This window comes from Heloderma suspectum, chromosome 2, assembly GCF_057233095.1.
Source record: "Heloderma suspectum isolate Gila_16-S chromosome 2, 16-S_ref, whole genome shotgun sequence".
NCBI classification, from domain to species: domain Eukaryota; kingdom Metazoa; phylum Chordata; class Lepidosauria; order Squamata; family Helodermatidae; genus Heloderma; species Heloderma suspectum.
Window position 1 is genome coordinate 165,741,045 of NC_139459.1, and position 24,587 is coordinate 165,765,631.

At 44.9% G+C, this 24,587-nt stretch overlaps 1 protein-coding gene across 1 annotated transcript in view; it reads right to left on the reverse strand.

Annotated features, from left to right (window-relative positions):
- The window catches only part of LOC146353121 (venom factor-like), a 105,250-nt gene that overhangs the window by 69,325 nt on the left and 11,338 nt on the right, over positions 1 to 24,587 (reverse strand). The window contains exons 5-12 of the mRNA XM_084829699.1: positions 21,023 to 21,117; positions 17,864 to 17,946; positions 17,127 to 17,214; positions 16,460 to 16,562; positions 12,806 to 12,926; positions 6,700 to 6,815; positions 4,185 to 4,334; positions 2,933 to 3,145 (exon numbers count right to left, since the gene is read on the reverse strand). Of these exons, the coding sequence (XP_084685825.1) occupies positions 2,933 to 3,145; positions 4,185 to 4,334; positions 6,700 to 6,815; positions 12,806 to 12,926; positions 16,460 to 16,562; positions 17,127 to 17,214; positions 17,864 to 17,946; positions 21,023 to 21,117 (969 nt within the window). The remainder of the gene's footprint in view (positions 1 to 2,932; positions 3,146 to 4,184; positions 4,335 to 6,699; positions 6,816 to 12,805; positions 12,927 to 16,459; positions 16,563 to 17,126; positions 17,215 to 17,863; positions 17,947 to 21,022; positions 21,118 to 24,587) is intronic.

A 24,587-nucleotide genomic window follows, 5' to 3' on the forward strand; every position in this document is an offset into this window, starting at 1 on the left:
CGGCAGCTCCAGTGTTCTGTATTTCTGGCCTTGCCTTGTGTTTGAACCTCCATGCTACTGATCTCTTTAGACTTCTACCTGACTGCTTTTGGGACTGTGTTTCTGCTTGACTACTCTCCTGTGTTTTGACCTCAGACCTGGAAACCACCTACTCCCCTGGTAATACTATGCTTTGACCACTGCCCGTACCTTGACCACTTCTGCCCCAGTCTTATCCCATACTGGACAGAATCCTGGTTAATTGACTTAGGGTGAAATCCTATCGAGATAGACGACAGCCTCTGAACTCGGAGGCTGACGCCCATCCAACGCAGGTCAGGCGGAGAAGAGAGGAGATCCTCTCCTCTGCGCTCTGCCAGCCCTGCGTTCTTGGCTAGATGCGTGATTATGCGTGTCTAGCCAGGGCTTTGGAGAGGCGGTGGAAAGACCCCATGGGAAGCAATGTAAAGGGACTTCCGTGGTCTCCTTCTCTCCCCACCCTGCCCCCAGGAACATCCCCTTTTGACCCTGTCCGCGCTCCATTTTATGAGCACAGAGAGGCAGTCCCCATGGCTCTTCCCATGCAGGCTACGAGGGGGAGGGGAGCATGGTTTTCTGGCTCCAAGCTTGGTGCGCTGTCTCTGAGTTTGGAGCCAGTAAACCGAACAATCCGACGGCCCTCCAGGCAGTGTCTAGTGACTATAGGATTGCCCTCCCCCAGATCCAATTCCACAATATAATATAGGTCCCCAAAACCAACCTAACCAAAACAAAGACCCATGTACATACACAATATATTTACTTTACTCAACATATAAAAACAGGGTGAATACAAAAATTACATATAATTTATATATAAGAAATATAAGGATTGTCCTCAAGATTAAGGCCATTTGGACTGACAGTTCTGAGTCTGTAGAACCAGAAATTTTCCCATTTATCAAGCACATCAGTGTCCTTTGTTTGTTCTATTGAAAGCAATTGTAAATCAGAGAACTATGTGCAGGTGAGTTGAAATGTCTTCCAACAGGCTGGTCTAGTTTTTTGGTAAGAATCACAGATTTGTGGTTACAGAATCTTGTTCTTAGGTCCGTTGTAGTTTTCCCTACATATGGCAAATTACATCCTTTTTTTTACATTCAGTTAAATAAACCACATTAGTAGAAGCGCATGTTACTGACTCTCTAATGCAATAAGTTTTGTTAGTAACTGTGCTCCTGAAAGAAGTGGTTTCTTGGAAGTAATTGCAGGTAATGCAATCGCAATGTGCTGATTTACAATGGTGGAATCCTGGGTTGCAAATCTCTTGTTTAATTGCAGCTTTAACTAACAATTTAGGCAAGTTGGGTGGTTTTCTGAATGTGATACGTAGTGGAGAATCAATAGCTTCCATTACATGAACACAATAGGATATGAAAAGGGAAACCATCTTTCATTATCTGGTGATAATTAGGGGCAGCAAGATGGTAGTCCATAACAAATGGGATGAGATTTTCTTTCAAAGAGTTAGCCTTTGCTTCACGAAGCAGGGTATCCCTGGATATTGCTGATGCTCGATTGATACTGTAGTAAAAAATGTGACTGGGGTATCCGCATTATTGGAGATGTTTTTAAGAGCATCTCTACACCAGCCTAAACTCCCACATTTAAAACGGGGCTTTCTGCTTCCATTTTAAATGCAGGATCACAACGGACTCCCTTTACATGCGCTTCCTTCCCCCCGCTTTTCTCCCTCCTTTTCCCCCTTATCGGAGTCTTCCATATGTTTAATTATACAACCACTAGATGGCGCTGTGGTCTAGCTCCTCTTATTGCAGGTTTTCCTCTTTTCATGGAGGAAACTCAAGCGGAACTCAAATGCTGTAATTTAATAGCTCATTATCTCCAATCTTTTAAAAAATGTAATAAAGGTCATTTAGTGCGGGAGATGCCCTGGTGGTTGGCAACGTCATCTAAAGGACCCGCAAACTTCCATAAGTAACCAATCTCAATAGCAGGATAAAAGCTCTGCGTGGAGAAGCCCTAAGTTGGTTACAACTTCTTGAGAAGTTTTTTTTTTTCATTATTGCAAATGTGCTTTATCCTACAAGCCAAACTATATATAATGTTGTTCTTTAGATAGTTTGGATGACATAAGCTGACGTTAAGGTACAGGTGGGAATCTGTAGGTTTACAATATAAGTCTGTGACAATTTGATGGTTTTCAATGGTTAAGAGGAGGACATCCAGGAAGAGTAATTTTGGCTTTTCAGTTGTGGTGTTACTGATAAACTTTATCATTGGCTGGATAGTGTTGATACTCTGTTGTTAGGCTATCTACCTTTCTCATATATTTTATGTTAAGACTGACTACATCCATAGTGGACCCAGAGTCTCCTTGTTGCTTTGCTGTTGTGCCACTTTACATCTACTTCCATGATTGATATATATAATTATATATAAATTGTGTGCGCACACACACACAATTTCATCAGTACATAGGTGAGAAAGCACAATAGAGAACTTGTATTTCAGACTCTAATTACAACACAGCTATGGAGTACCAGGAAAATTCAGTTTCAACTATGCTGAATCTTTATCAAGTCACTATAAGGAAGAAGTTCAGTGTCCTTCGGGAAAAAAATCTTTTCTCTTTTTGTTTGGCTCTGAGTGAGGTTGTCAGGTCAAAGTCCTCCTGTTCTTTTGGCAACAGAAAATTCCTCCAGTTGTCCATGCCCTTCAACAGGACATCAAACACTTCTTTATCCCAAACAGGTTGTCTTGAAATCCACTCCTCTTTCCACCGCCCAAGGACAAACTTAATTGACTTGCCTATTGAGTTTGACTCTGTATTTACCTAGCATAGAGCCTGACCCCAAACAGAGCAAGACATGAGGTGGCAAGCAAGTCTGAGTGGCAACTCCACTTCCTGAACACCCACCCACATACAACTAGCTTTGTTTCCCATGCTTACCAGGTAAGTAAAATAGCGGATCTGATTTTCAGTGGTTGGATTGCTGTTTTGCAGATTGAAGTGCACAGATAGGGTGTCCCCAGATTTAAGTTCAACTGTCGACACTGAGAGAAGGAGGTAATTCCCAGATAGTTGTGGAGTTCGATAAGCATCTGCTCTCCAGGATGCTGAGCTCTGGCGGGACTCATCCAGGTCGATGACAGCTGTTTGAACCTGGCCACATTGAGAAGGACAGAATAAGAACACCAGGGAATTAAAACAGATACAAGCAGGAGCAAACAGGAGACAGCAGAAGGACTGAGAGTCTTCCTGCTGCTGGGCACAAGTAAAAAAGATTCTTGTCAAAGATGAAAGTGGAAAACAGGAATGGGAGGAAGGAAGGAGCTGAAGACTTGTGTTTAGTCCTTAGCAGGTTCAGGGATCAGTAAACTTGGGAGAGGAAAATGGATTTGTTCAGTACACTTAGGATCAAACTAGATGATACGTGGGAGATTTTTAAACATTAAATGCAGCCATGGTGGAGAGAGGGGTGTCATTTTCATTGGAGCAGTGGCAACCTCTTTCCACTGTGCTGTGTTCTCCATGGAAATCCCCGCCCCTGCAACACACACGCTCAAATCGCTGTTTGCCCCACAGGGGGGGGAAATTGCCGTTTGCCCCCATGGAGCAAACCGAAGTCTCATGAGCATGTAGGGGAGAGATCTCAGGAAAATGATATTTGGGCAAAGGATTGAATAACCCTCCCTTTCTCACCTCTGCCGACTTTGATGCAAATAAATTTCCATGACTTACTCTGGTCACAAACATTTGCTTTTTTCTGCACAGAACAGACATTGCTCTTTCAAAGAAATCCTTAGCATTCCAAATACACACACATGCCCCTTGACCTGCTGATGCAGTCACAGTGACACAGCCAGCCATCTGGGTCCTGCAGAACAATTCAGTGTTCCATGCTATGCTCACATCATGCACATATTTTCTAGGTGCTTGCTGAACGTGCAAAGGCAGATGCTGGTTGCTTGCATATTCAGGCAAGGAAATGGCAGGCTGTGTTAGTATCTTATCAGGAGGGGACTGGCTAATAGTCTGATTTCTAGCCCAGTCTGGACACACACAAAGGGATCAGGAATGCCTTACCAAATTTCCTATCTATTACCTCACCCACATTCTACTTTGGAAACCATGGCTCAGGGAAATATAACACAGAATCCAGCTTTAAAACACAGGCCTGGAACTCTAGCTGGAAATTTACCTTGAAATTGATTCGAAAAGTACCAGATTCTGTGTTCACAATCAGGTATGCTGTTCCATCTGCCTGTGATATACCTTTGCCTCCTGCTGGGGTCACAGTGCGGACAGGTACCTGAGGGGCCGGAGAGCCATCTGGATTTTTCACAGACACCTGGGTGCAAAGAAGAAATATTTGAAGAATAAAGCTATAACTGTTGCAATGGCTGTCTTAGAAGGAAGCTTGAAATGAGTAAACTCTATCTTCAAGTCCAACATCACCCATGGGAGGAGGAGACCCAGTGAAGGCAGACTTCCTTGAGGGACTGGAGGTCTTCAAGACGAGGCTGGCTGGATAGCCATCTGTCAGGGATGCTCTGACTTGGATTCCTGCATTGAGCAGGGGGTTGGACTCGATGGCCTTGTAGGCCCCTTCCAACCCTACTATTCTATGATTCTATGATTCCCTTCTTTCAAGGGATTAAGGCAGGGGTGGACAGACTTCACACTTGTAGGATCTACAACTGAACCAGGCTCCAGTATCTTGGGGGTTTGTTTTTGTTTTTTTATTAGAACCCCTGAGATCCACCAAGTGGAGCCTGCGGCAAAAGACATACACTTAGAATTAAAGAATTCTGAACCCAGGAATGTGTTGTGAGTATCAGAACTGAATAGAGCTCACAGTCCTAACACACAAAATCCACTTGTGGTTACCCCAAGCTTTCGTCATTCCATCTGTATTATTATTATTGGCGGGGGGGGGGGGATTTTTGTTGCTGTTGTTGTTAAACAATTGGTAGTTAAAAAAAAAACCTTGCCAATCTACTGCAAACCACCCAGAGATCTACCAGTAGATCCCAATCTACCTTCTGCCCACACCTGGATTAAAAGACTCATTCAGAGTGCAATCCCATGCAGGTTTAGACAGAAAAAGTCCTATAATTCCCAGGATGCCCCGGCTGGGTCATGCTGGGAGTTGTAGGACTTCTTTCTTTTTAAACCTGCATAGGATTGTGCCCTTAGTCTTTGTGTTAAAGGTGGGAGAAGTGATAGTATGGATCCTCAGTTAGCAGTTGTGCACCTGCCACCCTCTACTGGAAGCATGCCTGGGAATACCAGTTGCTGGAGAACAGCGGTCAAGGAGGCTATTGAGCTCATGTCCTATTTGTGGGCATCCCAGAGGCATTTGGTCGGCCACTGTGGGAAACAAGGAGCTGAACTAGATAGGCCCTTCATCTGAAGTGGTCAGCCTCTTACCCCTGAACTGTTGTGCCTCCTTTTGGGATGGAGGAGGACACAGAACGCCTCAGCCTGAGAGTGTTTAGGGAGGGGCCCAGCACATGGGCAGGCGGAGGACATCTGCAGCTCGACCCAGCTGGCCTCACTTATCAATCAGCCGCTGCATGAAAGCCAAGTCTCAAACCCAGTTCAGGTGCTGGAAGCAATTGTCGATGCTCATCCAAAGCAGGAAATGTTCCTGCCAGCTCCTGGACCCGACCCCAATTATTCTTGAACCCAGAACAACTCCGACTATTCTTCAGCACATCCCTATTTCTAGTTTTATTTCCCTTGGCTTCGGACTGATACTCTTGGCTTCTTGACCTTGGACTCTTTAATGATGAACACTAACTGCTGCTTATCACTCAACTTGAGTAATTTATGACAGAACCACACTGGGCAAAACAGATGTCCCTTGATGGCTAGAGGTGGCTCTACCATGAAGCAAGGTGAAATGGCTGCCTCCTTAGATAGCAAAGTTTGTGTGCTGCAAAGGGAAGCAGGGTTCAAGACAAGCCAATCTGCTCCCTATTAAGTAGCAGGAAGGGATGAATATCATTTAGATTTTTGGTTCCAGACACAAAAATGCCTATGTCTAATTCTGCTGATTACCAGACAGTGATCTGTCCAGGGTAACTGCCTGCATTCAGGCAATCTAAATACTGTTCCAAGAAGAGTCAAATGTTTGCCCTGCATAAATTATGCAAAATGAGCAAATTTGCCTAATCTCTTATTTTGGACAATTTATCCAGCATTTTCTTATTTTGCATAAGCTGTTCCACTTTTGCCAGTCCAAGGACACTGAACATGGACACCCTATCTGCAGCCCCTGAAAGCCTTTTCCAGCTACCTCACTGGCTTCTGAGATTTCAGCAGGCTTTGCTCATTGACTTTCAAGCATATGTTCACAGCCATAAGAGCTAAAAACTTGCTTAAAACAAAAATTAAAGCTGAGAGTCTCAGGAAGCAGGACAGCATTCACCATCACATTAATTTTTTCTGCACCTCTGTAGAAACACAGCATTCACACAGACCTGGGCATATCTGAGGCCAGAAACAAAACAGAACAGGATCTAACTGCAACAGCAATGGAAAGCACTCAGCCAGCCTGTCTGCCCTGAGCAGAGGGGAAAATTCTCAAAGACCAGCCTCTGAGGATACCAAGTTCTCCAAGGCCTATCTCCACATTTTCCTCACCATACATGAGACGTTATGCTGAGTTATATGATTGATTCTCACTTCTGCACAAGGTATTTAATTACCATGAGGGTGAAAGGCATCCCTGGTTTGAAGTACTTGGAGGCTTTGGGGAAGTCAATTTTGTAGGGAGACCGTACAATGTGGATCCCGTATTTCTCCGCTTGTACCATGTCACTTCCTGTGAATGGAAAGAGCCGTGAAGAAGAGCTAGTGGATTACAAAGGCCTGTGCACAGACATAATGTTGTGCAGTTGCAAAATCATGCTTAAGAAGAGCACTTCAGCCTCGTACCTTACTTTTCACTCACCATTGGGTAGGATTTTCTTCATTCCTTCGAGTTTCAGAGCTAATCATGGTTAGTGTTACATGAAGTTTTTGCCAACTATAGTTTGTTTATTTCATTTTTATACCACCCAATAGCCAAAGCTCTCTGGGTGGTTCACAAAATTAAAACCACAAAAATACAACAGAAAATACAACATAAAATATAATAGATTAAAGGAGCAATCTTATGGCCACTAGACAGTGTCTAGAGAGCCATAGGATATGCTCCTGTCCAGGAACCGACCTCGGAGCCTGCACTCCAAAGTCGGTTCCCAGAAATCCAACCTCCCCCCTCGTCCCCACTAAAGGCAGCGTGGAGAAGCCACGTCCTCCACGCTCGGAAGACGACCATGAGTGACTGAAAAGGAGTGGGGCTGGGGGTCATTCCAGGGCGGGCAGAGTGGAGCTGCGCGTATGACACATCCTATGTGTTGTACATACAGCTTCCTCTCCCAGTCGGCCCTGCTGCCACTAGACAGCCAAAAACGGCTGTCTAGCAAAACAGAGCAAGGCAGGAGAGGCATGGAGGGAACAATCCTGCCTATCTAGTTAGGATTGCGCTCTAAAAATACAGAATAAAAATACAACCAAAGTAAAACCTAGCAGCAGTGCAGATATTTAGAACTAGGAATGTCAGAGAATTCCGCCACGGATCTCGGTGAGGTTGAATGCCAATGCATTCAGCCCCCCGAAATCCATGGTGGAACGAAGCCCCCCGCCCCCCCACCCCGCGAAAAGTGGGCAAAACGGAGCACTTACCTGCTGCCGTTTGCGCTGCTTTGCGAATGGCAGCCGTGTCTGAGGCCGCCATTCGCTTCTTCATTATAGCTGTGATAGGCTACATAAATACTTACGTAGCTTATCATGGCTAACGCAGGGATGCCATTTGCGTCCCTGCGGAGGCCGTTGATAGGCTACATAAGTACTTACGTAGCCTATCACGGCAAAAAAAAGAATGCAAATGGCGGCGGCTACAGTGGCCGCCATTTGCGTTCCCTTTTTTTTGCCGTGATAGGCCATGTAAACATTTACGTAGCCTATTACGGCAAAAGACAGGGGCACAAACGGCGGCCACTACGCCATTCGCGCCCGTCTTTTGCCATGATAGGCTATGTAAATATTTACGTAGCCTATCATGGCAAAAAAAAGGGAACGCAAATGGCAGCCGCCGTAGCCGCCACCATTTGCGTTTGCTGTTTGTTTGGGTTTTTTGCCGTGATAGGCTACGTAAATATTTATGTAGCCTATCACGGCAAAATACAGGGACGCAAATGGTGGCAGCTATGGCAGCCGCCATTTGCATCCCTGCAGGCTGCCCAGCGGCCCGATGTCCATCTGCGGGCGGCCCCGGCTGGCGGCTCCGCTGAATCGCCGTAGAGTGGAGCCGGCCGGAGAGAATTTCGGGGGGAGGGACGGAGCGCCTCCCCCCCACTGCGAATGTCACCCTTCGAAAAGGTAAGTGACTTTCGTACATCCCTATTTAGAACACAACAGCACATTTAAGACAGTAGAGCTAAAAAACTAGAATTTGTTGTTGTTGTTGTTCAGTCGTTCAGTCGTGTCCGACTCTTCATGACCCCATGGACCATAGCACGCCAGGCCTTCCTGTCTTGCGCTCTCTCCCGGAGCGTGCTCAAGTTCATATTCATTGCATCCGTGATGCTATCTAGCCATCTCATCCTCTGCCGTCCCCTTCTCCTTTTGCCTTCAGTCTTTCCCAGCATCAGGGTCTTTTCCAGGGAGTTTTCTCTTCGCATTAGGTGGCCAAAATATTGGAGCTTCAGCTTCATTATCTGTCCTTCCAATGAGCACTCAGGGTTGATTTCCTTTAGGATGGACTGATTTGACCTCCTTGCAGTCCAGGGGACTCGTAAGAGTCTTCTCCAGCACCACAGTTCGAAAGCATCAATTCTTCGGCACTCAGCCTTCCTTATAGTCCAGCTCTCACAGCCATACATTACTACTGGGAAAACCATAGCTTTGATTAGACGGACCTTTGTCGGCAAGGTGATGTCTCTGCTTCTTACTATGCTGTCTAGGTTGGCCATAGCTTTCCTCCCAAGGAGCAAGCGTCTTTTAATTTCATGGCTACAGTCACCGTATGCTGTGATCTTGGAGCCCAAGAAAGTAAAATCTGTCACTGCTTCCATTTCTTCCCCTTCTTCCCCATTTCTTCGTTTTGTTAATGTTTCAAACCAGCTTTTGCACTCTCCTCTTTCACCCTCAACAAGAGGCTCTTGAGATCCTCTTCGCTTTCTGCCATTAGGGTGGTATCGTCTGCATATCGGAGGTTGTTGATAATTCTCCCAGCAATCTTAATTCCGACCTCTGATTCATCCAACCCGGCATTTCTCATGATGTACTCTGCATATAAGTTAAATAAGCAGGGTGACAATATGCAGCCTTGTCGTACTCCTTTCCCAATTTTGAACCAATCGGTTGTTCCATGTCTGGTTCTTACTGTTGCTTCTTGACCCTCGTACAGGTTTCTCAGGAGACAGGTAAGGTGGTCTGGTACTCCCATCACTTTAAGAATTTGCCACAGTTTTTTGTGATCCACACAATCAAAGGCTTTAGCGTAGTCAATGAAGCAGAAATAGACGTTTTTCTGGAATTCTCTTGCTTTCTCCATGATGCAGCGAATGTTGGCAATTTGATCTCTAGTTCCTCTGCCTCTTCGAAACCCAGCTTGTACTTCCGGTAGTTCTCGGTTCGCATACTGCTGAAGCCTAGCTTGTAGGATTTTGAGCATCACCTTGCTGGCATGTGAAATGAGCGCAATGGTGCGGTAGTTTGAACACTCTTTGGCGTTGCCCTTCTTTGGAATTGGAATGTAAACTGACCTTTTCCAGTCTTGTGGCCACTGTTGAGTGTTCCAGATTTGTTGACATATTGAATGCAGCACTTTAACAGCATCATCTTTTAGGATTTTAAATAGTTCGGCTGGAATACTGTCATCTCCGCTAGCTTTGTTGTTACTAATGCTTCCTAAGGCCCACTTGACTTCACTCTCTAGGATGTCCGGCTCAAGTTCAGTGACTGCACTATCATGGCTATGAGGGACATTCAGATCTTTCCTGTATAGTTCTTCTGTGTATTCTTGCCACCTCTTCTTAATCTCATCTGCTTCTGTTAGGTCCCTGCCTTCTTTGTCCTTTATCATGCCCGTCTTTGCACAAAACGTTCCCTTGAGATCTCCAATTTTCTTGAAGAGATCTCTAGTCTTTCCCATTCTATTGTTTTCCTCGATTTCTTTGCATTGTTCATTTAAGAAGGCCTTCTTGTCTCTCCTTGCTATTCTCTGGAACTCTGCGTTCAGTTGGGTATATCTTCCCCTTTCTCCCTTGCTTTTTGCTTCCCTTCTTTCGTGAGCTACTTGTAAAGCCTCATCAGACAGCCACTTGGCTTTCTTGCATTTCTTTTTCTTTGGGATGGATTTCGTTGCTGCCTCCTGAACAATGTTACGGACCTCCGTCCATAGTTCCTCAGGCACTCTGTCTATCAGGTCTAATCCCTGAAATCTATTCCTCACCTCCACTGTATATTCATCAGGGATATGATTTAGGTCATACCTGAACGGTTTAGTGGTTTTCCCGACGTTCTTCAATTTAAGCCGAAATTTTGCAAAAAGCAGCTCATGATCTGAGCCACAGTCAGCTCCAGGTCTTGTTTTTACTGACTGTATGGAGCTTCTCCATCTTTGGCTGCAAAGGACATAATCAATCTGATTTCGATATTGACCATCTGGTGATGTCCATGTGTAGAGTCGCCTCTTGTGCTGTTGGAAAAGAGTGTTTGCTATGATCAGCATGTTCTCTTGGCAAAACTCTATTAGCTTTTGTCCTGCTTCATTTTGTACACCAAGGCCATGCCTGCCTGTTATCCCGGTGATTTCTTGATTTCCTACTTTAGCATTCCAATCCCCTATGATGAAGAGGACATCTTTTTTGGGTGTTAGTTCTAGAAGGTGTTGTAGGTCTTCATAGAACCGATCAACCTCAGCTTCTTCGGCCTCAGTGGTTGGGGCATAGACTTGAATTACTGTGATGTTGAATGGTTTGCCTTGGATTCGTACTGAGATCATTCTATCATTTTTAAGATTGTACCCCAGTACTGCTTTTCCCACCCTTTTGTTGACTATGAGTGCTACTCCATTTCTTCTAAGGGATTCTTGCCCACAATAGTAGATATGATGGTCACCTGAATTAAAATACTAAAAATGCCGGGGAAAATAAAAAGGAAAATACCTGGTGCTGGAAACAGGACAACATAGGCACTAGGCAAACCTTTCTAGGGGGTTTGTTCCACAATCAGGGTGCCACAGCAGAAAATGCCTTTCTAAGGACTGTGCAGGCCTGGCATTCCTAATAGCTTGACCATAGTTAAGTGATTGGGAACACTAGGTTGTATCCTGACTAAAACTGCAATCGTATACCTACTTACGTTGGAGTAAGTCCCACTGAAATCAATGGGACTTACTTCTGAGTAGATGTACATGGGATTGCACTGTAAGTTAGTTCCATAGGTCCCATTGAAATTAATGGGAAAGGTTAGTCATGATTTGATGTAGCATCCATTAATTTTAATGGAACCCAAATTCAGCTAACTTAGTGTGGATCCAACTCTTCATGTCTGCACTGAATAAAAGAAAAGGCAACAAGCCATTCATTACCTTTGAGACTGGTAATTCAATCTGTCACAGGTTCCTAGTTCGTACATTCAGCATAATTAAGTGGTAGAACTTTTCTTGGACAGTACCACTTTAAACTGCAGATGTCTGAATTTTCTCCATCGGAAGGAAAACTCCCTGCATTAGAAAACTTGCAAGTTGGGAAGAAGAATTCAGCCATGCCTTCTCCCTGACATACAATTTTTCTAGATGCCATGTCTGAGCAAAGCTAACCATTTGAGAATTCCCCCTTATTTAACTTATATGCAGAGTACATCATGAGAAATGCCGGGTTGGATGAATCACAGGTCGGAATTAAGATTGCTGGGAGAATTATCAACAACCTCCGATATGCAGACGATACCACCCTAATGGCAGAAAGCGAAGAGGATCTCAAGAGCCTCTTGTTGAGGGTGAAAGAGGAGAGTGCAAAAGCTGGTTTGAAACTCAACATTAAAAAAACGAAGATCATGGCATCTGGCCCCATCACTTCCTGGCATATAGAAGGGGAAGAAATGGAAGCAGTGACAGATTTTACTTTCTTGGGCTCCAAGATCACCGCAGACGGTGACTGTAGCCATGAAATTAAAAGACGCTTGCTCCTGGGGAGGAAAGCTATGGCCAACCTAGACAGCATAGTAAGAAGCAGAGACATCACCTTGCCGACAAAGGTCCGTCTAATCAAAGCTATGGTTTTCCCAGTAGTAATGTATGGCTGTGAGAGCTGGACTATAAGGAAGGCTGAGCGCTGAAGAATTGATGCTTTCGAACTGTGGTGCTGGAGAAGACTCTTACGAGTCCCCTGGACTGCAAGGAGGTCAAATCAGTCCATCCTAAAGGAAATCAACCCTGAGTGCTCATTGGAAGGACAGATACTGAAGCTGAAACTCCAATATTTTGGCCACCTAATGCGAAAGAAAACTCCCTGGAAAAGACCCTGATGCTGGGAAAGACTGAAGGCAAAAGGAGAAGGGGACGGCAGAGGATGAGATGGCTAGATAGCATCACGGATGCAATGAATATGAACTTGAGCACGCTCCGGGAGAGAGCGCAGGACAGGAAGGCCTGGCGTGCTATGGTCCATGGGGTCACGAAGAGTCGGACACGACTGAACGACTGAACAACAACAATCATCTTAATGATGTGCTTTAAGACTGAGAAGACCTCTCTCTTACCTGTGTCTGTCAGCACAGTCACAGACACATAGATGGAGTCACCCACAAGCCGATCAAGGTTGTAGAACTTCCTCTGCAACACTTCTCGGGTGAGCTTTGCACGTCCCTTCCCATCCTGGATCTGAAATGGTCAAAGAGGGAGTTGGATTTATTCAACTGTCCTCTTTTCTACCCTCTCCGCCTTTTTTCTTGTGCTACATCTTACTTTCATACCCCCCCTCTAGTCTTTCCAGAAACAACTTAGCGCAAAGACCATTATTATTAGAGGCATATCTACACTACAGAATTAAACTGACTTAACACTTACCAGGGTGGGATCTTCACAACAACGGAATGAGAAGCATGTTGGATTACCTGGATTTTCATGGAATTGGCTTTGCTCCGTCAGGGACACACGAAGCAAGATAAGCCAAGTGTACCATACTTTAAAAATCTGGTTTTAACGGGTCACATACTTCCGGGCAGGGTGGGGGGAGTAGAACTGAATGTCATCAACCTGGCAGGGGCTGCTCAACCAATGAGAGAGGCTTGTTTCCCCGCCCCTGTCCAGGCTCCCCCTTGCTACTACATGGTTATGAATGGAGAGCAACTAATTTTCCCGATGTGTGCAGTTTTCCCTGAAGAAGCCAAAATCCCCAGTTCTCCAGTGCAGCATCTGACGTCTCTCCCTGAGAGCTTCCCCCATCCCAATTTTGCCCCATTCCAGCAATCTGCCATTGAGTTATTGCTCCCACCCACCCCATTTTTCCCCATGTGAGCACTTTTGTCTTGAGAAGCCAAAATTCCAGATTCTCAACTGCAGCATCTGAAACACCCCCCTCCTGAGAGCAGCTCAGCCCCTCAATTTTGCCCCATTCCAGCACTCTGCCCCAGAGTTATTGCTTCCACACACACCCTTCTCCCTTTCTCCTTCTCCCTGCTCACAATGAGAAGTTCCCTAAACCTGAAAGATCATTGCTACAGTAAAGCGGAGAAGGGACTTTATATAACAATACAGAAAGGACTTGAAACCTTAAGAACATCAAGCATTGGAGAAGCGAAAGAGAGCCTTAGGGCAAGTTACTAAAGTTAGCCTTTAACTCTTTCACTGCAAGGGAGCGAGATTTATTTCTTACTTCCAAGTAAACATGCACAGAAGGGTGGAGGGATATGTGAAAGATTAAAAGCAGACTACATAAAGTGAATGAGTGTCTCCACTACTGTGGTAATATGAGGGACCGCTGCTGCACTCATGGAGATTTTCTCTATGGGAAAAAATATTTCCATTGGGGAAACAAGAGGGAATGGGGCATCCCACCCCCTTGACCATGTCACTGCCAGGTCGCCGAATTCAGACTGCTCTAACTGTGAACCCAATTGCTCATGAAGACAGCCCCCCGGAAACCCCAGCAATTGTCATTCTGTGATGTACGTGTATGTGTGCACTTAACCAAATGGAGGGAGAAATCCTATGTCCCATAGACAGCATCTGGGGGACATAGAATTGTTTGGTTTCCTGGCTGTGATCTGGGAGCCAGTAAATCACCCTCCCTGCCCCCTCCCCCCCAGCCCACACAGACAGACCCACGCTGGCTACTGCTCCACACTCGCAAAACAGAGCGCGGAGATAGGGAAAGGGGGGTGTTCCCAGGGGTGGGAAAGGGAGGAGACTGGGGTGGCTGCATTACACTGTTTCCTATGGCTGCCCCAACTTCCTCCCCTCCCTCTCAGAGGCACCGCTACTGGATGGGTGAAATTGCCTATCTAGCAGAAATGTAAGATGGGCTGGAGCGCAGAGGCTCCTGCTCTGCATAGGATTCCCGTCAACCTCTGAGTTTGGAGGCGGATGGGAATCATGATAGGATTGCACCCTAAATAAGTCAAATCATCTAGCTGTATAGTCAAAGTGTTAAATACATAAATAAAATAGGATAATGAAGCCCTCTTTTTTTTTTCTTTAAAATGTTTGCACATATGTTGTAAATCTACTTGCAGAATTAGGTTCTCCTCACCTCCTTCACTTGAGAAAGTAATGCATTATTTTTAGTATAGAATTCAGGAGTGGTGGGAGTTGTAGTTTAAAACCTCTGGAGGGCTACAGGTTGGGGAAGGGTGTATGCTGTTATTCTTATCAGATTAAATCACAAATGTGCTTATTCTTCCCAGTTGAAATTACCACTAGGATGGGATTTTGAGGCTGCCTTTATATTAGAGAAAAAACCCGCAGTCCTACCATTGTGGAGCCTTTCTGCCTTTACATGATTGCTGAGAGGGGAATCTTTTAATCAAGGTTCCATAGAACTCAATGAAACAGCCCCATCTACTGGCTGTGTTAATAGCGTAACAATCTGAGTTTTTTTATACCTCATTTTTTTCTGGGTCTTTTTAACATGGAATAACCAGGAAATACCTCTGGATGTGCCCTGGAGGTTGACGATGTCATGAAAAGTACCTGCAAACTTCCGTGAGTGAGCAATCTCAATAGCAGGATAAAAGCTCTGTGTGAAGAAGCCCTGAGTTACACTACCACCTTGGACCTGGTTTAGCAATTCCTATTGGTTTTGAACTGCTGACAGCTGCTGGTTGGAATCCTTATTGCAATGCACACAATTTGCTGCTGCTGGAACCAGATAAATTGCAACACATCTGATTTACTGTTCCTTACTGAAGCAGGATATACTGCAATGCTCTCACATTTCTGCATCTTTGTAGATCACACAAGGGACCACTACTTGGAGATGAGAGGGAAAAGTGGGACCAGTCCACCAGCCCAGCTTGCAAGGCCTCCCTCATGAAGGCTCCTCCTTCCTCAGTGGTCGCCACCAGCAGCCATTCCAGCAGGTTGTACAGAGGGAGATTAGGGCCATTCCACCAGCCCATCTAAAAGAACTGCCTCTCTCTTCCCTCCCCATTCTCTTTTCCTTGTGTGTCATGCCTTTTTAGATCTTAAGCCTGTGGGCAGGGGCTGTCTTGTTTAATTTATAAGCCAGTCTAGGAACCTTTTTGGCTGAGGAGTGGCATAAAAATACTTCATAAATACATACATACTCACGCATTGGCTGCATCCCTGAATTAACTGTGAGTAAGGCCAAAAGACACATCTAGACCTTGGGAGGAGGTGGGAAGTTTTGCACTTTAAAATGTTTTCATAGTTTTGTCTGTGTTGCTAGTCTCTTGTTGATGCACTGTTTGATAACTTGAGTAAATACTGCAGCTTGACAATATCTTAGGGGTGTGGGGAGGATAAAGACTTAATACAAAAGGAGAATAAATCCAAGACACAGAATCTGACCCTGGATGCTGACTCAAGGATAAGATAAGCTTTGTCTAATAAACATTTTGTTTGCATTCTGGACATAATGGAGTCCTAGTCAAAGATGTGCTTTCCTTACTGCTACAGAACTGCCCTGTGAGAAGGTTCAACAGCAGTTCAGTGTATTTGGTTGCTTAGTAACCTGTTGATTCAATTAAATTATGAACTGGTAGTGCTGAGAGCTGGAATCATGCTAATTGGAATTGGACTATGGACAATACACAGCTAGCTTCCTGCATTCTTAGGAAGTATTTAAAGGTTGGGGGATTTCTTTAAAGTAGTAGATCAATGGAGAGATCAAACCCAGACTGTTATCTTTCCCTCCCTCTGAGCTTTCCTGTGAAGTGGAGTGTGGTACTTACCAAGACTTTGGTGAGAGATTCAGTGATGCTCTTCTTTTCTTTATGCATCATCACTCCAAAGAGGACAAAAGCCTGACCTTGAACAACCTCACCGAATAAGAACCTGCAAGGTTAAAGTATCACAGTGTTCCTTAGAGTGTCCATCCGTGTGGTGTGTAGCAGATAGAATATTGTTCTTGGGAACAGAGTGGTTCCAGGTGAGGCTTTTATTGTGCAATTGCCTTGCCTCATTAGCAGAATTTTACAGGAGGTCCAGTCGAAGTTGTCTCCTAGTTGTAATCCTCCCATGTTTTCTCATTGCTGCTTTTTTCATATTATAGAACATCCCCGGAAAGGGAAAGCCTGGATAGCTGCACAATGTCTTTAGACTGGTAGTGCTAGAGGCTATTCATCTGGAATCACCCTTAGGCTCAAATCCCCACTCAGTCCTAAAATTCACTGCGTGACGCTGGGCCAGTCACCATCTCTCAGACTTGTCTACTTAATTAGGTTGTTGTGCTGATAAAGTGGTAAAAATCCTATATATGCCTCAGCAGAACCAAATGGTAAAGCTTTTCTTGAACTGTACCTCTTTAACAACGACACCAAGACATAGTTTGTCACCTTCACTTCTTCCCTGGCTCTCAATAATACTGACTAAATAATCAAGGAATAGAAAGATGCCTACTTGGCACTGATGTCAATGATCAGCTCGTCGTCATCGACAAAAAAGAATTTTTTGGAGGACTCCAGAGTCACTTCGAAGTTTGGCAGCACTATAAAAAGTTGGAGAGAGGAGACTTTTAAGTGGAAAGGTACAGTGTATTACATTTATCTGTGCTAAAACACAGCATCACAGGGCAATCTTAAAACAGCAAACATTCCCAAAGGGAAAAACAGAGGGGCATTGCTAAAGAAGAGAAGACAGCAGTGCAGCTGACAGCATTTTCTGGACCTGACATGTTATTTGGATAAAGGACCCCGCTGGAGAATTCAGTCCCTGGCTGTAGGACAGTCCTCCAGAGCACTAGGCCTTTTACCGAAGATTCACTGTACCTACTGTTTGTGGACATGGAAGCTAGAAAGAGAAACTAATGAACAATATACCCAAGACAGAATCCTAGGAGGGATGCTGTAGAATAGGGGATGGCCTGTGATTACTTTAGGCTGCCATCTCACTACAATGGGAAGGATTTGTATAGCATCTTGGGCAGGTTGAAAAGAGATTCTTTTCCAAGCTTCTCAGAAAAGAGGCTCAGGAAAATAAGTAAGTTGAACACTTACTTCCATACATGCCCTGGGGAAGGATCACAGTTCAGTTTGTGCCAAGACATTTCACTGCCCACTAAAAAGTCCCTAAAATATTTTTGGCCTGAGTAGTCATTTGGGTTTCCTGTGCATTCAGGCTGGCCGTGGCAACAATACCGTATTCCTTGATTTCAAATACTGTAGCAAAGTCTTCCTGAGTGTCATCTTCATATTTGGAGACAATCTTCCAGATTCCAGTTCTGCAAGAAAGACACAGGGCTTCTTCACATGGTGCTTTTATCCTGCTACTGAGATTGGTTACTCATGGAAATTTGCAGGTCCTTTAGATGACGTTGTCCTCCAGGGCGTCCCCTGCACTAAATGACCTTTATTTCATTTTTTAAAAGAGCAGAGATATTGAGCTATCAAATTACCCCACTTGAGTTCCCTCCATGAAAAAGGAAAAGCCGCAAGAAGACCAATAAAACATATAGAAGACTCAGATAAGGGGGAGAAGGAGGGGGAAAGGGGAGGGCGGAAAGGAAGTGCGTGTAAAGGGAGTCTGTTGTGATCCTGCATTTAAAACGGAAGCAGAAAGCCCCATTTTAAATGCGAGATTTTAGGCTGGTGTAGAGATGCTCACAATTTTCTTTAGCAATATGTTCCAGGGAGACAGGACTTTGGGCTGGATGGATTATACAGTTGACCAACTAGGACTTTCCTATTTGTCTACATAAGGGATGTGATGACATCTGATTGTAACAGGAGATGAGGTTGTAATAAGCATCTGGGTGGATGGGGGCAGATGGAAGCAGAGTGAGTATGTATGTATGTATGTATTTATTTATGAAGTATTTTTATGCCACTCCTCAGCCAAAAAGGTTCCTCGTATGTACTGTAGGTACAGATTTTTACTAGAGGTTGCTATTATGGAGAGCCAGTGTGGTGTAGTGGTTAGAGTGTTGGGCTGAGAGCCGGGAGAGCCGTGTTCTAGACCCCACTCGGCCATGGAAACTCACTGGGTGACTTTGGGTCAGTCACAGACTCTCAGCCCAACCTACCTCACAAGGTTATTGTTATGAGGATAACATGGAGAGGAGGAGGATTATGTACACTGCCTTGGGTTCCTTGGAGGAAAAAAGGCAGGATATAAATGCATTCAATCAATCAATGGGAAGGGGTTGTTTTCTGCAATATAAAATTACAGAATTGTGTTTAGTCTTGGAACTGTTTCAAGACATTATCTGGATCACCTCATCTATAACAACCTTCCCAATGGTCATGCTAGCTGAGTATGATGGGAGTTGTAGTCCAGCATCTGGAGGGCATGAGGTTGAGGAAGGCTGATTTATAGCCTATAAATATAGGCCCCTTTCCTCAAGGAATTTACAATCTAAAACAGAAGTTGTTGATGTGGTGATGGGAGGGGATAATTGGTGAGATGGTAATCAGGACTCTGGGAAGGAATAGGACCAAGGGAGTATGTGGAAGGATTAGATGAGAACAGCAGAGTGGCCATCTCATCAAGAATTAATAGAGAGGGGGAGGAATAGGGTGTGTGAAGAAGGTAGGGACTGAGAAGCATGGCTACAGTTTATCACAGAAGAAGGAGGTGAGATCCTGGTTGCAAAATGGGGTGGGGAGGGAGAGGAACAGGTATCAAAGGTAAAGAAGAAGCTCTGAGGATTGCTAAAATGGGTCAGGGTGGTGTTGTAATGTTGCTCAACTAGATAAATAGCAGAGGAGAAGGAAGGGAGCATGAATTAACAGCTAGGCAGCCTGAGAGCATGGATAAAGGGGATAACAAGTGGAGGGAGTAACCCAGGACTGTGGTATAGTGAAGCGAAGAGGACCAGGAGGAGTTAAAGGCAGAAAATGCAAAGTGGGCAGAAGTGGCATCTGGAGAGGGCAATGCTTCCAAGACAGTTAATACATTAACAGACTGAAGATCACTGCAAGTGTGAGAAGCAGTGTGGGGTGGAGGAGATGGACCATGGAGTTGAATGCAAGAAGGTAATGGAGAAGGGAACATTCACCGGAGATAGGACCAACACAGAAGTTCTTAGAGAATACAAAATCAGGAGAGTAGCCATGGCAGCAAGTGAGGGAGTTAGTCTAAAGGCTCAAGCGAAAGCAGCAGGTATTAACTTTGGCAGCAGGTATTAACTTTGGCATTAACTTTGGAGCTAGAGAAGCAGTGGATGGGAGGAGCAATCAGGGGCTGGAACTGGCAGGAACTGGCAAAAAGGCAGCCAATTCCGCCACTGTAGAATGTGTGGGAGCGGTGGTGGTACCAGGAGCAGGATGTGTGGGAGCAGTGGTGGGGAAGGCAGTGGTGATACAAGTACTGGGGTGAGGAAGTTAGTGAGAGCCAGGAAGTGTGGGAGAGGTTGTAAAGTGTGACTGCTTTCTGGAAGAGGATGGATAGCAATTCACATTCCAGAGAGTACAGGAGAAAGCAAGCACAGGAAGGAAGGAAAGAGAGTGAAGAGGGGTGAAAGTCAGAGTGAGAGAGTGAGTGGGTGCCATGATGCTGGGGAAGAGCACCAAAAGGATGAGGAAAAGAGAAGAAGTGTGGGTAGATTAGAAACCCCAAGAGAACAAAAGGGGCTCCAGAGCTGGGCAGAGAGGTGGATGTCAGAAGGTGCTATTTACTGCGTGGAGCAATTTGGCCCCAAATGGATAATGGTTGGATGTGAAGAAATATAAAACTTGTCACAGATGTTGAACAATTTACAGCTAAATGCTTCTCCAAGCATTGCTATGGTTAAAGAAATGCAGCAGAACGCTTAAGGCACTTAGGAGACAATCCTACAGACTGCACCCTTGCTGCTCAGACGTCCCTGAACCTGGAGGCGCCTGAGATTCCTATGTCCTGCCGGGCTGAAGCCAGCAGGATGGAAGGAGCAGCGGAGGTAATCTTTGCCTCCCTGTCCTCCGATCCCCTTTATTTCCACTAGATGGTTTTCTCAGCCCATCTAGCAAGGCTACTTTGGAGTGGGAGGGAAGAAAGCTGGAGGAGGCTCAGAATAAATTGTATCTTGGCCTCTCTGGTCTCCTCCCCACTCAATGCAACACCCCCTTTCCCCGCTCTATGAGGTCAATTTTCTGACCCCAGAGAGGCAGCCAGCACAGTTCTGTCCCCACCACCTGTGAGGGGGTGGGGGTCAGACCTCCAACTCTCCCTTCAGAGGTCAGAGCACTGTCTCCGACCTTAGAAGGAGTTTTCCAAGCTATCTTGTGGTACCTGAGACATTTGCCCAGGGACCATAGGATTGCTCTCTTAATAATGTAATTTTCTAATCTCTCACCAACTCCATATCTCATCCCACTCACATTAAAATGTCAGGGATCCTGTAGGACCGGGCAATGATGCCACTACCATCTGTTGATAATGCCAAGTTCTTGTCAACCACAATCCCATCTGGATTCTGAAATCAGACAGCAAACAATCCAGTTAGAAATACAGGTGTCCTGAGTTGGTGACTTCCCTTCATCTAGTGAGGAAAATGGACTTTACTACTGAAGGCCTATTAAATGGAGTTATTTGCAATGAATGGGCACAGTTGGACTCTTCCCACCCACCCCGCCCCAATCACATAGATATCAGGGATTTTGATGTCTGTCTGAGTCTAGTGAGTTTCCTCACAAAGAGATAAGAAGAAAGATGTGACACACAACAACCTGAACACCACTGCTGGGGGCTGAGCACATGGAGATGCTTTATGATGAGTTTTGATTTTAATCTGGAGTTTCTTCAATCCGGGTTTGCTTTTCCCACGGCACACAGTAGCCACTAAAGTGATGTACACATTTTTTTAAAAACCACTTGCACGTGCCAAACGGCATCTGAAACCACATTAATTTGGGGTTGGGTGGCGTCCTGAGAGAACGTCATGAATTACATCGGTGCGGGAGGGAGCTGGCTCCCCGCCCCATTCCTCCTTCCCGAGTTACTTCTGAGTGGACCCATTTACCCAACACCTCTCCTCGCCCCCGCCCTCTCTTGGCAGCAGTAAGGGTTAAATGGGGATATCAGCTTTAAAAATCAGCCAAGTTCTGCAGTTGCTCTTCCATATAAATACACATTGAGAACAGCGGGCCAGCTCCTCGCAACTTTCCTCCCTGCCATACTCAGTGAAATGCCCCTCTCCTCGTCTCTACCCTTTCTTGGGGGAAGGATCATTTGGGGACAACCAGGTTTTTAAGGGGGCCTCCCTATGTGCTCACAATGAAACCGATAGGCTTCCTCCCCGCCCTAGCTCTTTGCTCCCTTTGCTGGGAGCTGCTTTAAGTAAAAGATACAGAGTAAAAGGACTTGCTGAAAATGCGGCTTTTCAAGAGGGAAGCTGCTGGTTGGCTGCGGATTGGTAATGACATCATGCGTCGCAAAGGACTTCAAATCGCTCTCCCTCCACAATAAATTACTTGTGTAGATTGGCCCCTGGATATAATATTCTATAGATGCTGATGGATCTTTTGCTTTATCACTGCTTCTCTGTGGTAAAAAAAACACCCCACCCTGATATGCCTGGCATTGGCTATTAGAGTGGCAATCACTCCAGTCTAATAGTAAAAGTTTCTATAAGGAGTGCCTCCTTGCCTGGATTGTATGTGCTTAGGTCTTAGAGCCCTCTTCAGTCACAGAAAGGAATAGGGATGTGCAACAGTGGCCCATGTGATTGGCTTCTATATTGGCCAGGCTTTTTGTAAATATTAGGTGCCTGCCCTGTCCTCAGTGGCACTGTCAGGGCAGGCCTTGAGGGCAGCCATCTAGGGCCCAACTCAGCAGAATGAGTAGGAGGGGTCCCCACATTCAGGAAGTCTGGCTTCCTACATTTTGAAGTAAATGAAGAAATACACATTACCATCTAAAAAGAGTTTCCCCCACCCCACTCCATAAGACCACTAAATCCAGAGACTACAATTACTTAACTGCATCACTGCCTGTCCTATCTGTCTGTTTGTCTCTCTATCTATTAAATTTCTATACCACCCAATAGCTGAAACTCCCTGGGAGGTTCACAATAATTAAGAGATTAGTGTCTTCAGCATGCTGCACTTCTTCAGGCTCCAGCTCAAGTCCTCGCCCACAGTCCAGGACCCTAGGTCAGGGTGACCAACTTACCAGTAACTGAATGTGGGGAAGACTTACCATTTGATAAGACACCTCCCCCCATACACACACATCTACTATACATTAGAATGTATGGCAGAAAAAAATCACACCATGTTTGCATCAGTACAGATGATCAAGCAACCAAGTGGCAAGTTGGTTGTCTGTATTCATCCTCAAAGTCCAGCACAAACTTCCATCCAGATTTTCTAGGTCTCCTGGGGCTCAGGCTCTGATCTTTGAGGGATGAAGCCTGGGATGTTTTGGAAGTAGGGTGGACACTTGAGCATCACCAAAAGGAGGGAATGCATTATCAAAAAAGAGAAGACCTATTTGCATAAAATTTGTATGAGCAAATAGATCTATACATAATTTATATGTATAGATGCAAATTAATGCAATGAGTATAATCTTAATAGAAATGCAAGATATCTCACCACTGTGGGAAAGACTGTGTCTAGGTGACCTGTGTGCCTGTGCCTGATGCTCAGTCTGCTGTTCAGGGGCTAACTGTTGATGGGCAACTTCAGGTCTCCTACTCTCCTTTCTTATGGTTCTTTTATCTTTAAATCAGAGTTGGACTGGACAATGCTTCAAGCAGAGGACACTTTTAGATAGAGGACTGTCGTAGGACATATGGGCACCCTATGTGGAGGCTGTGCTCATTGAAGAAGAGGGGCAGAGTTTGGTAGCAACTAGTGATTTTTTTTAAAGTATCATGAGCCTCTCCTAACTGATTTCCAGTGCAGAATAACTGCCTTCTTTCCCACGTCTCTTCAAAATAAGTTATTATGCCTTTAATGCTCTCCCTTCCAATGTTTTCCCCCCTGTAGAAAGGTACTAAGACTGGTACAACATGCTGGAAAATGGTGTGTGTTAAATTTTAGAGTAGGAAGAGAAGGCTGTGGAAAATAGCTTCTCCCTCACCCTGAGATTTTATTCCTTTCTGGAGACCCGTGTGCCAGATACATTTAGATTTCTTTAGAAGAAATCTAAAACCTTGAAATTAGGGTCAAACCCTGGGATCTGGAAACCCAGCTGGAGCATCAGTTTTGACTCGAGGGGTCATGATCTGGAGAACACATACTCTAGGTCTACATTTGGGTCCATCAGGCCCCAGCCTGGTCCTGACAGCAGTCACCCACGGAGCAACCCAATGACCCACAAGCACAGGTAATAAATACAGCCATAAAACTCATCCCTTTACACAGGCTTTTCCTGAAGTATGACCCAGCCAGCAATGGTTTGTAGCATACAATAGAGTATGCGGTTTTATTGCTGATTAATTTGTATTGTGTTGTTTTTATTGTTGTTTTTATGCTATTGAATTTTATGTTCGCCACTTTGATACCTTTGTGGAAAGTGGTATATACATTTGAAGAATAAAAATAAATAATAATAAAATAGAAAGAACACCAAAAGACAAAAACAGGGATGCATAGGTTGGTATTGTTCTCAACACATTTTGGAAAACACTTCTTTGTCAAGGGAAAACTTGTAATTCTTAGTAAAAACTACTTGGCAGGGGTGGACGGTGGGGGAGAGTTATACCGCAGTTTACCAAGGCAGACGCAGACCTATTGAGCAGGCCTACTTAACAGCGCTGGCTACTAGCTGAAATATTTTGTTTTGCTCTCACAGATGGCAGAAAAGATAAAAAGAGAGTGAGGTCTAACATAAGTGAAGGATGTCTCCAGTCAGTGGACTCCTAGTGCTATCAGTTAGAAGGCATTATGTAGCTATTCCATCTTTTCCTCCTTAAATAATTTTCTACAGTAATAAAAA